This window comes from Phycodurus eques, chromosome 15 (genome assembly GCF_024500275.1).
Source record: "Phycodurus eques isolate BA_2022a chromosome 15, UOR_Pequ_1.1, whole genome shotgun sequence".
Taxonomy (NCBI): Eukaryota; Metazoa; Chordata; class Actinopteri; order Syngnathiformes; family Syngnathidae; genus Phycodurus; species Phycodurus eques.
The window spans coordinates 20,391,463-20,403,634 of NC_084539.1; the positions used below are offsets into that span (position 1 = coordinate 20,391,463).

Genomic DNA, 12,172 nt, shown 5'->3' on the forward strand with positions numbered 1-12,172 from the left:
GTCGAGTCAATTCATTACTTGGGTTACACGTGTCATAAATCAAGTAATATAATCTTTATCCGTCATATCATGTATTCCCACATTAGCCACTTTCCACTCAGTTTTTGTCAGAGGTCGGAGTAAGTCATATGTGCAAGTCATGAATGCCAAGTCAAAGTCCAGTTGAATCTTTCATAAGTTTTAGCCAAGCAAGTCCCACATGCTAAAATTGGCCGACTTAATTCTGACTCGAGTTACGTCATGTGACACGAGTCCCTCATCTCTGTGACACAGACCCGACCCTTTCCTGTCATTCCGTATGGAGCTGACCTGTGGTAAAGGTGATGGCCGCTGGTTCGCTGCTGACGTCTCGGCTGCGAGCCACAAGCGACACCGTGTACTCAGTGTCGGGCTTCAGGCCCTCCAGGCTGTGCTGCTTGTCCAGTGGGAAGATCTCCACTTTGGCGCCCTCGGAAGAGGCTTGGCTGGGCTTGTAAAATAGAGTCACCCGGTCCGTCTCTGCCACGGGATCAGACCAGTTGATCAGCGCTGAGGAGTCGCTCACATCCAGCACCTGGAGCTGCCGTGGGGGGTCAATGCCTGCAGATGGAAGGACCATGCCATTAGTGACTATATTTTACTTCTTCTGATCGCCGCTTGTTAGTTGTTAGTTTGTTGCAGCTTCTGTGACTTTGTGGAATATCTTAATAACAGAAGAAGGGAGAAGAGACCAGGATCGAAATCAAAACTGCATTAGACAGAGGCAAGAAAATGACATTGAAGAGTTGACACCAAGTCAGACAGAGTCAAGACTAAGACTTTGAAAGCTAGAGCGTAGACCAAGTCAAGCTCAAGACTTTAAGGAGCCAAGACCAAGTCAAGCCTGATATTTTGATGGTTGGGACCAAGTCAAGACCAAAAATTTAGGTAGCAGAGATCAAAGTAAGACCAAAACTTTGAGCGGTTGAGACAGAGTCAAGACCAAGACTTTCAGAAGCCTAGACTGAGACTTTGATGGGTTGAGATCAAATCAAGGCTGATAATTTGATGGGTAGAGAGACCAAGTCAAGACCAAGACTTTGAAGGGTTGCGATTGAGTCAAGACCAAGACTACAAAGAGCTGGTACCAAGTCAAGACCAAGACTTTACAAAGCCAGGACCGAGTCAAGACCAAATTTTTGAGGGTCAAGATCGAGATGTTAAGAAGTCAAGAGCAAGACTTTGTAGAAAGTTTGCATAAAAATGGAATCCATGATTGAAACGACCCAGTTAATGGTTCCAGCTGTAAAATGAAACTCAGATGACAGACTTTATCTCAAGCGAGACTTTTCTAAATACTTCAGGGAGAGCTCAGGGAGCTCAAATGTGGGCGAAGCTTTAAGCTAATTCCAAGATCCATATCTGCATGCTGTGTGCATATGACATCAACGAAAGGCCTCAGCAGTGAAATGGTCCGTCATACAGCACCGCAGAGCACGCTGAGCCAAACAAATATAATGTATGGACATGACATGACACAGGACATCTCGTAGGCTACTGTGGATTTTCAGAAGGCCGTCACAGCCCAGTTCCATTTTGCTTTGGTTACGACCAATGGTGGGAAGTACTGTACTGTACCGAAGTAGAGTTGTCATTTATCTACACTTTTCTTGAGTATATATTTTTCTGACTACTTTTGTTTTTTACTCCCTACATTTAAAAACAGACATATGTACTTTCTTCAACTTACTGAGATCTTGGCAACAGGGACAGCAGCTACATGGAGGAGTATGAACCAGGGAGCATAAATAACGACGACACAACAGTGTCGGAAAAGTAAGAAAAAAAAAAAAAAAAAAAAAAAAAAAGTAAGTAATACATCAAGAATGATTCATGACAAATGCGTTGTGTCTTGTGCCAGCCTAAAAACCACCAGCTTCTGCCATTCAAAATGTCTCTCTTTAACGTGAAAAGAAACACCCACAAGTAAGGTGCATTATTTTTTCCATTAGTCATCATTAGCTAATTTAGCTTTTTTTTTTTTTTGTTAGTCACTTCCCAACGTTAACAAAGCTTTGGCAACATGTTGTTTTCATAGCAAAAGTCCAGCCAACACTGGCTAGCTTTTCGTTTTAAAAACAACTTAGCCTTTCTTCTTTTCAGTATGAGCACTGTGCAAGTCCATAAAAGAAGAAGGAAACTATTTTGTGTGCAAAGTTTTCAAGTCATCCAAATACTTATTGTATGTGGGGAAAAAAAAAACTCTGTTTTACTTTTTACATTTTAGAGTCTGCAGATTCTTTATTTTTACACATGTACACGATTTGAATCAGTACCTCTACTTTTTTACAAACAGTACTGAACAGAGTGTGAGTACTTTTGCTACTTCTGGTTATGGCCACCTTCCGAAAATTTATTTTAAATTTTTTTGGGATGGCAATCAAATTTAGTCCCAAACTCACTGGTTGTGACTTGTTGGATCGCTGGTGGTCCCTTGTTGTTGTTCTTTATCACGCTGATGGACACCTCATACTCCTGACCTGGACCGAGGCCTGACTGGACGAAGCGGTTTTGAGATGAGGGAACTGTGCTCACCACCTTTCCATTGTCTTCTTTCTTCAAAACGGAAACAACAAAAAAAACAAACATGCACAAGTCAGACGAGAGGACAACAAATTTGATATAAATAAATAAATAATTCTAAATGGGGATAAAGTTCTCTGTGACAATGAAATAGGTCAAGTCTGAGTCTTGGTCTTAAGCCTTATAAGTATTAGTCTTGACTTGGTCTCAAATTCTCAGTCTTGGTGCTGACACCGTCTTAACTCCTCAAAGTCTTAATCTTGACTCTCAAAATCTCAATGTCTTGTTGTTGACTTGGTTTTGGCCCCTTAAAGTCTTGATCTTGACTTGGCCTCAAACCCTCGTCTTGGTCTAGACTTGGTCTTGACACCTTCAAAATCTTGGGTCTTGACCAGGTCTCTTCTACTTGAAATCCTTGTCTCAACATCTCAAAATCTTGGTCTAGATTTCTTAAAGTTTTGGTCTTGACTTGGTCTCCACCCATCAAAGTATTGGTCTTAACTTGACTAAAAAATCTTCGTCTTGACATGTTCTTGGCTCCTTAAAAGTCTAAGTTATGACTTTGTCTCAACATCAAAGTGTTGGTCATGACGTCGTCTCAACCCCTCGAAGGTTTGGTCTCGACATCGTCCCAAACCCTTGCCCTTGTCTTGGCTCAGTCTCAACCCATTAAAGTCTTGGTCCTTCCTCGGTCTGAAATTTTGCGGTCTTTGACTACAACACTCCTCTGACGTAACAGCCGTCACAATAGTTTCTGGCTCAGATTGTAGGGAGCACTTTTTTCACAACATCTAGCCTTTCTTTCATGATTTTGCATACTGTATGTCAAAGCAAACGCTGGGAACAAAATTAAATCCATGTTGTGCCGAGCAGAGATTTCCAAGAAAATGGCCTTACTTAGCACCTCACACTCATAAAATCCTGGGAAGGGTTACAAACGGGACCCACCATGTTACGGAAGTAGATCTCCCAGCCATCGAAAGGAACGTTCAGCTGTTCCCACACAACCTCGACGGCGTTCTCCCTCACAGACTTGAATCTCAAACCTTCTGGCTGTGGAAGAGCTGTGGGGATTCAAACCAAAACCATCAAACAACAAAAAATTGCATGTGAATGCTGAAGAGCTGAAGCTGAACTGAAATGCTGTGGAATAAATTGAATTTTTGAAAAGTAGACTGTGAGACTGGAAGTTGGAATGGTTTAAATTGATCCAGAAATGTGGAGGGATTAGGTAAATGTATAAAATATCTCTTAATTTGGGAATGGGATAAGTATTGCCCAAAATATCCTGAATGAGCTGAAAAGTTTAATGGTTTACATCGGCCAAGAAACGTGGAATGTGGTAAATACTGCATGTAAAATATCTCTTAATTTGGGAATTTTATTATGAAAGTGAGGAAAATTTGGGAATGTGATAAATAGCTACATATATGTTCAGAATGAGCTAACCAGCATGAAGTTGTAATGGTTTGAAGCGGTTGAGAAATGTGGAAGAAAGAGTTCAATCTGTCCTTAAATGTCTGCATCAATCTAGGAAAGTTGTCATGAAAAATGTGGAATAATGAAACATTTTGGGAAGTGAAAAAACTGTTCCCAAGATTTCCTGAATGAGCTGAATGAACTTGAAATAATGTCCTTTTATTTTTGTTTATCCGAGTCATCGATTAATCGAAAACATAATTGCAGATTAATCGATTATTAAAATAATTGTTAGTTGAAGCCCTAATCATTTTTATTTATTTATTTTTTCTTCAGCATTCTTATAATGACGTTTTACTAAAGGAGTTTAGAATGGCACTTGGTACTTCTTGGTACCTGTGGCCACCCTGGCGCTAACAGGCACGCTCCTCTTGTTGCTCAGAACTGCATACACATTGATGTCGTACTCTAAACCCGGCTCCAGCTCTTTGACCGTGGCGGTATTTTGGTCTCCGGGCTCGGTAATGTTCAAAAGCAGCCCGCCGGGCTGGGTGGGCACGTATGTGATGAGGTATTCGGTCACCAGCATGTCGTTGATCCAGGATAAGTCCACCGTCTCTGTGCTGACCTCACCCACAGTGAGATCCTTTGGAGGAGACACTGGAAAAAAAAAGAAAAAAGAAAAAAGTTGGAAGTTTCTCATGGTCCAGAGCACACAAGCTAATGCGAGATCCAGAGAAACATCTGGAAGTAGTGAGAGAGACGCCAAGGATAGAAAAAAAAGTCCTCACGTGAATATATTTTTGGGGGATCAGTGGGGAGTGAGTTTTAAAAGGCTTCCAATCATGTGTTAGGTAAGACACTTCAGAGCAGTGGTTCTCAAACTGGAGTCCACGAGCCGTAACTTGGAGTTTAGCAAAATCATTTGCAATAAATGATGTGGTATCCTTTAAAAAAAAAAGCGCATACCCACATATGGTGGCCGGCGCGCCAGTAAAACAAACATATTGAACACATTAGTCCTTCCTAACTCAGCTTTGGGCCAATTAGAAGCTCTGATATGATGTGACGAATCATCACATACTGTAAATCTAACATCCCTACAAACCTTTTTTTTTGCGATCAAAAGATGCCGCTTCATCACATTTGTTTTCAAAATGTTTTCATGGCAATTATAAGGAGCGTCAATTCGTCGCGTTTTTTCGCTGTTCGTGGTTGAGCCCTACCCACCACGACTCTCCGGAGAAACACTATAGAGTGGCCCCCTACTCACAAATTTCACCAGATTTTGGGGGGGGAGCCTAGCCTGTGTTGTCCGCTTTCGTGCTCAGGCCAAAGCCCTGTCTAATATAAAAGTATTGCTTGGGCACCATCTTGTGGCATCTTAGTACCAAGGAACTACGTTGAAATGGGAGTTGAGGTGAGGGGACATCACCGGATCTAATAGAAAAGTAGTGCTTTGCTGAAAACAAAATTAGAAACCTTTTTAGTGGAACTCATGGAATTTCGCGACACATGGTATACAATTGCTGTTAGCATTATAAGGGTGTCCTTGAAACACTTTCACCCCTCAGGAAGGGGTCCCTGAACCCAGTTTGAGAACCCCTGATTTAGAGCCTTCAATGATGGATGGAAAATGTCTCAGGGTTTTCTTACCTTCAGAGCAGTCGTCTCTGATGTAACCTTCATCGCAGACGCATTGACCGTCAACGCAATGTCCTCTGTCGTGGCATCCATTGAGGCAGCTCCGTTCTGCGCAACTCTCCCCTTCATACCCGCTCTCACACTCGCACCTTCCCTTGACGCAGTGCCCCCTGCTGTTGCACTTATCCGGACAGGTGAGCCGAGAGCAGTCGTGGCCCGAGTAGCCCTCCTGACAGACGCACACGCCATCGTTGCAGTGGCCGCGAGCCAGGCAGTCATTTGGGCACGCCTTCCGACCGCAGTCCTCACCGGCAAAACCTTCGTCGCACACGCACTGCCCGTCGAGGCAGCGCCCGCGGTTCTCGCAATTGTTAGGGCAGCTCAGCAGGGCGCAGTCATTCCCGGTAAAGCCGGCGTGGCACTCGCAGCGGCCCTCGATGCACTCGCCACGACCGTAGCAGTTTGAGGGGCACGTCTTGACACTGCAATCCTCGCCAGCAAAGCCCTCTTGGCACACGCATTGCCCATTGATGCAGCGTCCCTTCTGGAGGCAATCTTTCGGGCAGGAAATCTCGCTGCAGTCTTCTCCTTGGAAGCCGACGTCGCAAGCGCACTTCCCGTTGACGCACTGGCCTCGGCCGTTGCAGTCGTTCGGACACGCTAACTGGCTGCAGTCGTCGCCTTGATACCCGTCGTCGCAGATGCACATCCCGTTGAAGCAGGTACCTCTGTCGTTGCAGTCGTTGAGGCAGGTGAGACGGGAGCAGTCGTCGTCGCCGTAACCCGCCGTGCACGCGCAGCGGCCGTCGATACAGAGGCCGTTACCGTGGCAGTCGGCGGGACAGGTGAGCTGTTTGCAGTCCTCCCCGGAGAAACCGGGCTCACAGTGGCAGGTTCCATTTACGCAGAGCCCACGACCAAAGCAGTCTTTGGGGCAAATCAGTTCGGAGCAGTCCAAACCGATCCAGGGCTCCTTGCAAACACACTTGCCGCCAACACAATGCCCGTGATCTCGGCAGTTTTCAGGGCAGATGCTCCGAGAGCAGTCATCCCCGGTGAAACCCTCGGGACAATCAAGCTCAGAGCAGTTGGCTCCCTTCCAGCCGGGCTCGCATGTGCACCTGCACGTCTCCGTGCTATAGTTTCCATGTCCGCCGCACAAAGGCCTGGTTCTCACGTTCCCTATTGCCTGTGCGGTGCAACACACTCCCTCACCACCCCCGCACCGACTCCTCAACGCTGACACTTCACCCTCCAGCATCTCGATACGGCTCATCAGGTCTAGGATACGCGGCAGGTCGGCGGCGCAGCCACACGCCCTGCGAGGGATGTTGATGCGGTGGGTGAAGATGATCTGGCTCTCCCCTTCCGCAGAAAGGTGGCGGCCGGAGGTCATGGCGGTTTCTGAGGGTGCTATGCTCTCTGCGGCGTCCAGGTCAACGGAGCATAGGTGGCCAGCTGGGACGTTGATGTTGTAGACATGGTTAAAGACCACAGGCTGGTGGTCCACGCCGGGCGAGGTGACGTTGTGCTCCAGAGGGATCTGGCGACGATGCCGGAGCATCCTTTTCACGAGGCCGGCGGCCGAGAAGCCGAGTAAGGCGCTGACGAGGAGGCAGCGCATGAAAACTCCTGTGGCCATGACTCTTCACCTTGAAACTGGACGACGTAGATGAATCTGGAATGGAGAATAAGGCTGAATTTGCAGCAGGAAATTCCTCTTTTACTAGATGGCAGAAGGAATCATTAACCCATGTATTCACCTGTTGCCATTCAGATTTCAACTAAACAGGCCCAGATTTCATCCTGAGTAAATCATCTTGAGAGTAAATTGAGACGAGATAATCATTACGTATTACGGCTTGACGAAGGAACTCCAACTGCTGGACATCGGTGTAAGCAGGGCGTTCAAAGTGAAGTTGTGAGCGGCGTAGGAACCATGGATGACAGATGGCGAACACAGATTTACCAAGACTCGGAGGCAGCGCCGGGCGAGTTACGCCACAATTTGTGAATGGATTGCGGATGCTTGGGCTAAGGTGTCTGCTTGTACTGTTGTTCGAGCTTTCGTAAAAGCCGGCATCATTTCTGAGGAGCCGCACGGCAACGAGACTGACTCTGACAATGACGAGATGGAACCTGGCGTGTTTGATGGAGAACTTGCCCAGTTGTTCATTTGGGATACAGAAGATGACGACTTTGATGGATTTGTGGATGAGGATTGATCAAAAAAATAACCTGAGTACATTGTTAAATACTTCAATAAAGTACAACCGAACTCAGTTTTGCTCCCACTGCCTTTTTAAAAACGTTGTTTTAGCGTGCATGCATGCTACCATATGTTTTAAGCTAGCGTATGTTTTACCATGCCTGCGCCCAATAATACGGTGCGCCTTACGGTCGTGAAAATATGTACAGTGGCAACTTCACTTACGAGTGGCCCAACTTAGTTTTTTTTTGTTTGTTTTTGCTTCGTGTTGCAGACCGAATTTTAAGTTGTCAGCGAGCTTCGGATACGCGACACTGGATTGAAATGAACAAAAAAATGTTCCATTTGCATTTTAAGGTACTCTAATTCCCTCGCATGTGAGCAAGTACAACCAAAACCACCGATGCGCTTTCAGCTGTTTATTGAATGGAACAAAGAGTCAAATATACAAATAAAAATTGAGAACACCCGCAAGGAGCACACGCTAACACTGAAATAACCCAAATGAGTTCAGCTCCTCCCCTCCTTGAGCCGTCAACTTATCGTGGTGGAGGGGTTTGTGTGTCCCAATGATCCTAGCCAGATGAGGTGGCAGGGGCATCTGATTCGGATCCCTCCCGGACGCCTCCCTGGTGAGGTGTTCCGGGCACGTCCCACCGGGAGGAGACCCCGGGGACGACCCAGGGCACGCTGGAGAGACTACGTCCTTCGGCTGGCCTGGGAACGCCTCGGGTTCCCCACGGAAGTGATCGATGAAGTGGCTGGGGAGAGGCAAGTCTGGGCCTCCCTGCTAAAGCTACTGCCCCCACAAACTGACCTCGGATAAGCGGTAGAAAATGGATGGATGGATGGACTTCAGCTTCTGACGTCATTCACTAGGCTACGCCCCCTTAGGGCACACATCCAGGACACGAATACCTACAGTGATATAAAACCAGCGTATTTATTTACATACTCTTTCATTATGTTTCAACAGAATTTCATACAACCCACAGCCATGTTTCTTGTTCATTCATTTTCGTGTTCTTTCAGGGGCCGGAATGGATTAATGGCATTTCAAGTCATTTCAATGGGGCATCTGTACCTTAGCTCAGTAAAGGTTGGAAAACGCATCTACTGTACTTAGTGGCATTCCAGTTATGCAATATCTGAACATGACGGAGAAAACACATCTTAATGGTGGCTCTTGTACAGTACCATCATCAAAGTAAGGCTGTGAGACAATTTTGAATCGCATGTCCTTGTTTGAGCCACCCCTGTAAATCTGTCACACTGATCGACAGACCCCTTGTCGATTCGTCCCTCGTCTCGTCGTTAAACAACAACGGTAATTTCCTGCAAACAGTCAGAGCTGAGGTGCAGGTATGCAGCAGAGGCCTCTGATCGGAACTCTCAGGATTTTACTGTCCTGGCTTTTCACCCCACCGGTCCCTTGACCTTTCTCTCTCTAAAAGCCAGCTCGGTTTTCACAGGGTCCACACATCTGGAGGGATGAACTCACGGTATGAAATTTGGAGAAGCTCAAAGCAAGTGAAAGGTAGTTATAATTAGGCCTGCGGGTTCTGAATGTTTTTAAATTGATTATTCTCACAATTATCTCCTCGATTAATCGAGTAATCGGATAAGAATTGATTTCGCATGATCAAAAAAAACAATACCAATACAAAACATGCATGTGAGGTGAAGGTATTATTTTTGTCCACTTGTGGTCACCATTCTCAGGTTCCACACTGTAGTATTTGTGACTTTGAATGTGTGTGGCTTTATTATCGCTTTGTTGTAAGTCAAAGCAAGATGTCTGTGTTTGAGGGGGGCAGTTGCATGGGGCAGATGAGAACTGCCTATCCATGAGTGTATACATGACCTCGCCTAAGGAGAAATAGGCAGAAAGCAGCCTTCAGGTTGTATTTAACTGCAAGTTTTTATTACACTCTCCATGTCATTATTCTCAAAGTGCTTGTTCTGTCTCGTCTGCTAAAGGGTAAGCATTTTTTTCCATGACATGAACCCACGATGAGAAGATCAAAGCGTCTGGAAGGTAGTTATACAGCTCTATTGATAGGGGGCGACACCGGGGTAAAATTTCCGTCAGGTGCTGACTGATGATGTACCCACAATATACAAATTTGGAGTGGAGTTTTGTGTAAGCTAAAATTACAAGTACAGTTCAAGTCCACAAGGCTAAATAAGCATGAAAAGCAGACGCAGGTCGGTTCAACTTCAGTAAGCTACAATCCAGAGAGTGCTGTCGCTTCCCACACTCTGGCACACGGACGGGAACTTTCCAGCCTGGAAACAAAAAGCTGAGAATGTTGGAGCCGGTAATATTGGAGCCGACCTGCGAGACGCGCAACTGCCCGGGCCACCATCCGGATCGGATCTCCCGCTTTTAAAAAGTGACAAAAGTGCATCTAAGCTTGTGATTTCTAGTTCCCCAAATTGCATCTGGAAGTCATCTGGATGGCATTTAGGGAGGCAAAGCCATACCTCGTTAAAAGATTTGTCCAATTCCTGCTAAATGTTGTCAAACGGCAATAAATTCCTGTTTCTGCGCAGGTTCTAGACCATAACAATCCTGTTTAATTGGCTAAAAAACACTCGCCGGAACATTATATTCCAAAACACGTAAACGAGAACATGGATGCGCATATAAGAATGCACGTTTTGGTGATTGCGAGTCGTTGACAAAGGTCTGTTTTGCCCTCTATGATGGTTGGACAATTCGGAAAAATATGCCTCCGATATACCTAGTGCGTACCTTGCTGGAGATCGGCTGAAGGAGCTTTAAATTTCAAAAACGCAATCGGGTGCTGTCTGAACCCATCATATGAACGTAACTCAGAATTAACACAGTGGTGCCTTGAGGTATGAGATTAATTTGCGATTAACCGCGCTTGCAACTCAAAATGCTCGTATTTCAAATGATCTTTCCGCACTGAAATAAATGGAAAGAACATTAATTTGTTGCAGCCTCCCTAAAAAACAACAAGAAACATTTTTGTAATGTGTTTTTAATAAGAAAAATACCACTATATACTTTTGTCCTTAATAAAAACATACAGTAATTACACCATTAAGTAGATTGTAAAGCATTAAACGTTTGTTTGCCACATTTTATTACTCTAAGTCGATAGACATTGAGCTGCTCTTTCAGGTGTATGCGCCTTGGCAAAAAAACATACAGATATCCATGGACACGGTTGCAACTAAGTGCAGTAAGACGCAGTAATTTGAATTGTTCTTCACAGAGGATAAATAATATACGCCTGGATATTTAACTTCAAAAGCCGTCAATGGCAGTGAATGAGTTAAACTAAACGGACTTTAAGGCAAGGCTATGTGGTTGTTTTTAACACACAACTCTTTATGTTAAGTTTGACGCTAAACTCCAACTCTTTTTTGCAGATGCTTGCTTTGAAGTGAGTAGAGTTGCGTTCACTGCCTTTGTGCTCTCAATTTTTTTGCTTGCAATCAAAGCAAAAAACAAAAACAAAACGTCGCAATGATGTTTCATAACTCATAAAACTTGTAAGTCGGGTCACTGAAATTTCAAGGCACCGCTGTACCGCTGACAAGTGGAAGGTATTTATAACAGTTATTAGATTTCACCCATAGGGAGCGATACCGGAGTTAACATGGACATGCTGTCAGGTGCTGGCTGGTGCTCGAACACTCCATGAAACAAATTAACGACAAATATAACATGACTCTCGATCATGTAAATGCTTGTCAGATTTAAGAACAGAGCCAGACTTTGTCAACCCCCGCCTTAAGAGTTTCCACTGTAATTGGTTACAGTTGTCATTTAGGGTAGTCATGGGTCGAAAAATGAATGAATGATGGAATGCTTCTCCGTAGTCATAAAAAAGTGTGTGGCAACACCACCCGCGGCTCTTTAAATGGAGGTTGTGCAGAGGGAATTCATACTTGGGGGAGTTTACAAAAAACAGCTGTCTCATGATGGACAGTGGCACAGAACCCAAGAAGAAACCAACACAAGAAATCATTTCTGTTTTCTTATGAACGCTTCACCTTTTGTCCATGCCGTTAGCATTATATGGCTGATTGTTGGCACATGTTGGCTGCAGCAAACAGCCAGTACTTGCCAGAAATTCAGTTTCTGACATGCTTTTGGGAGACTGAATGATTTTATGTTAAATTTAGCCGGGCTTGGATGTTGTCTATATAACAAAAGGCTTGCGCCTGTTTGAAAAAGATAGGAGATTGTTGTCACATGTAGGACACAGCCAGTACTTGCCAGAAATTCAGAAAATGCTCTTTAAAGAGCATTTTGCTACATGCTTATGGGAGACTGCATATGTTTTTGCATAATTTTGCCGGGCTTTAAAATGTTTTTTC

At 44.8% G+C, this 12,172-nt stretch overlaps 1 protein-coding gene across 5 annotated transcripts in view; it reads right to left on the reverse strand.

The window, feature by feature from the left end:
* Positions 1 to 12,172, reverse strand: part of LOC133413982 (tenascin-like) — a 47,567-nt gene that overhangs the window by 18,166 nt on the left and 17,229 nt on the right. For all 5 annotated transcript variants that reach the window (XM_061698952.1, XM_061698951.1, XM_061698953.1 and 2 more), the window contains 5 exons: positions 5,617 to 7,282; positions 4,357 to 4,620; positions 3,490 to 3,605; positions 2,421 to 2,574; positions 310 to 579 (listed from right to left, as the gene is read on the reverse strand). In XM_061698952.1, the coding sequence (XP_061554936.1) occupies positions 310 to 579; positions 2,421 to 2,574; positions 3,490 to 3,605; positions 4,357 to 4,620; positions 5,617 to 7,246 (2,434 nt within the window). In that variant the 5' untranslated portion in view covers positions 7,247 to 7,282. The remainder of the gene's footprint in view (positions 1 to 309; positions 580 to 2,420; positions 2,575 to 3,489; positions 3,606 to 4,356; positions 4,621 to 5,616; positions 7,283 to 12,172) is intronic.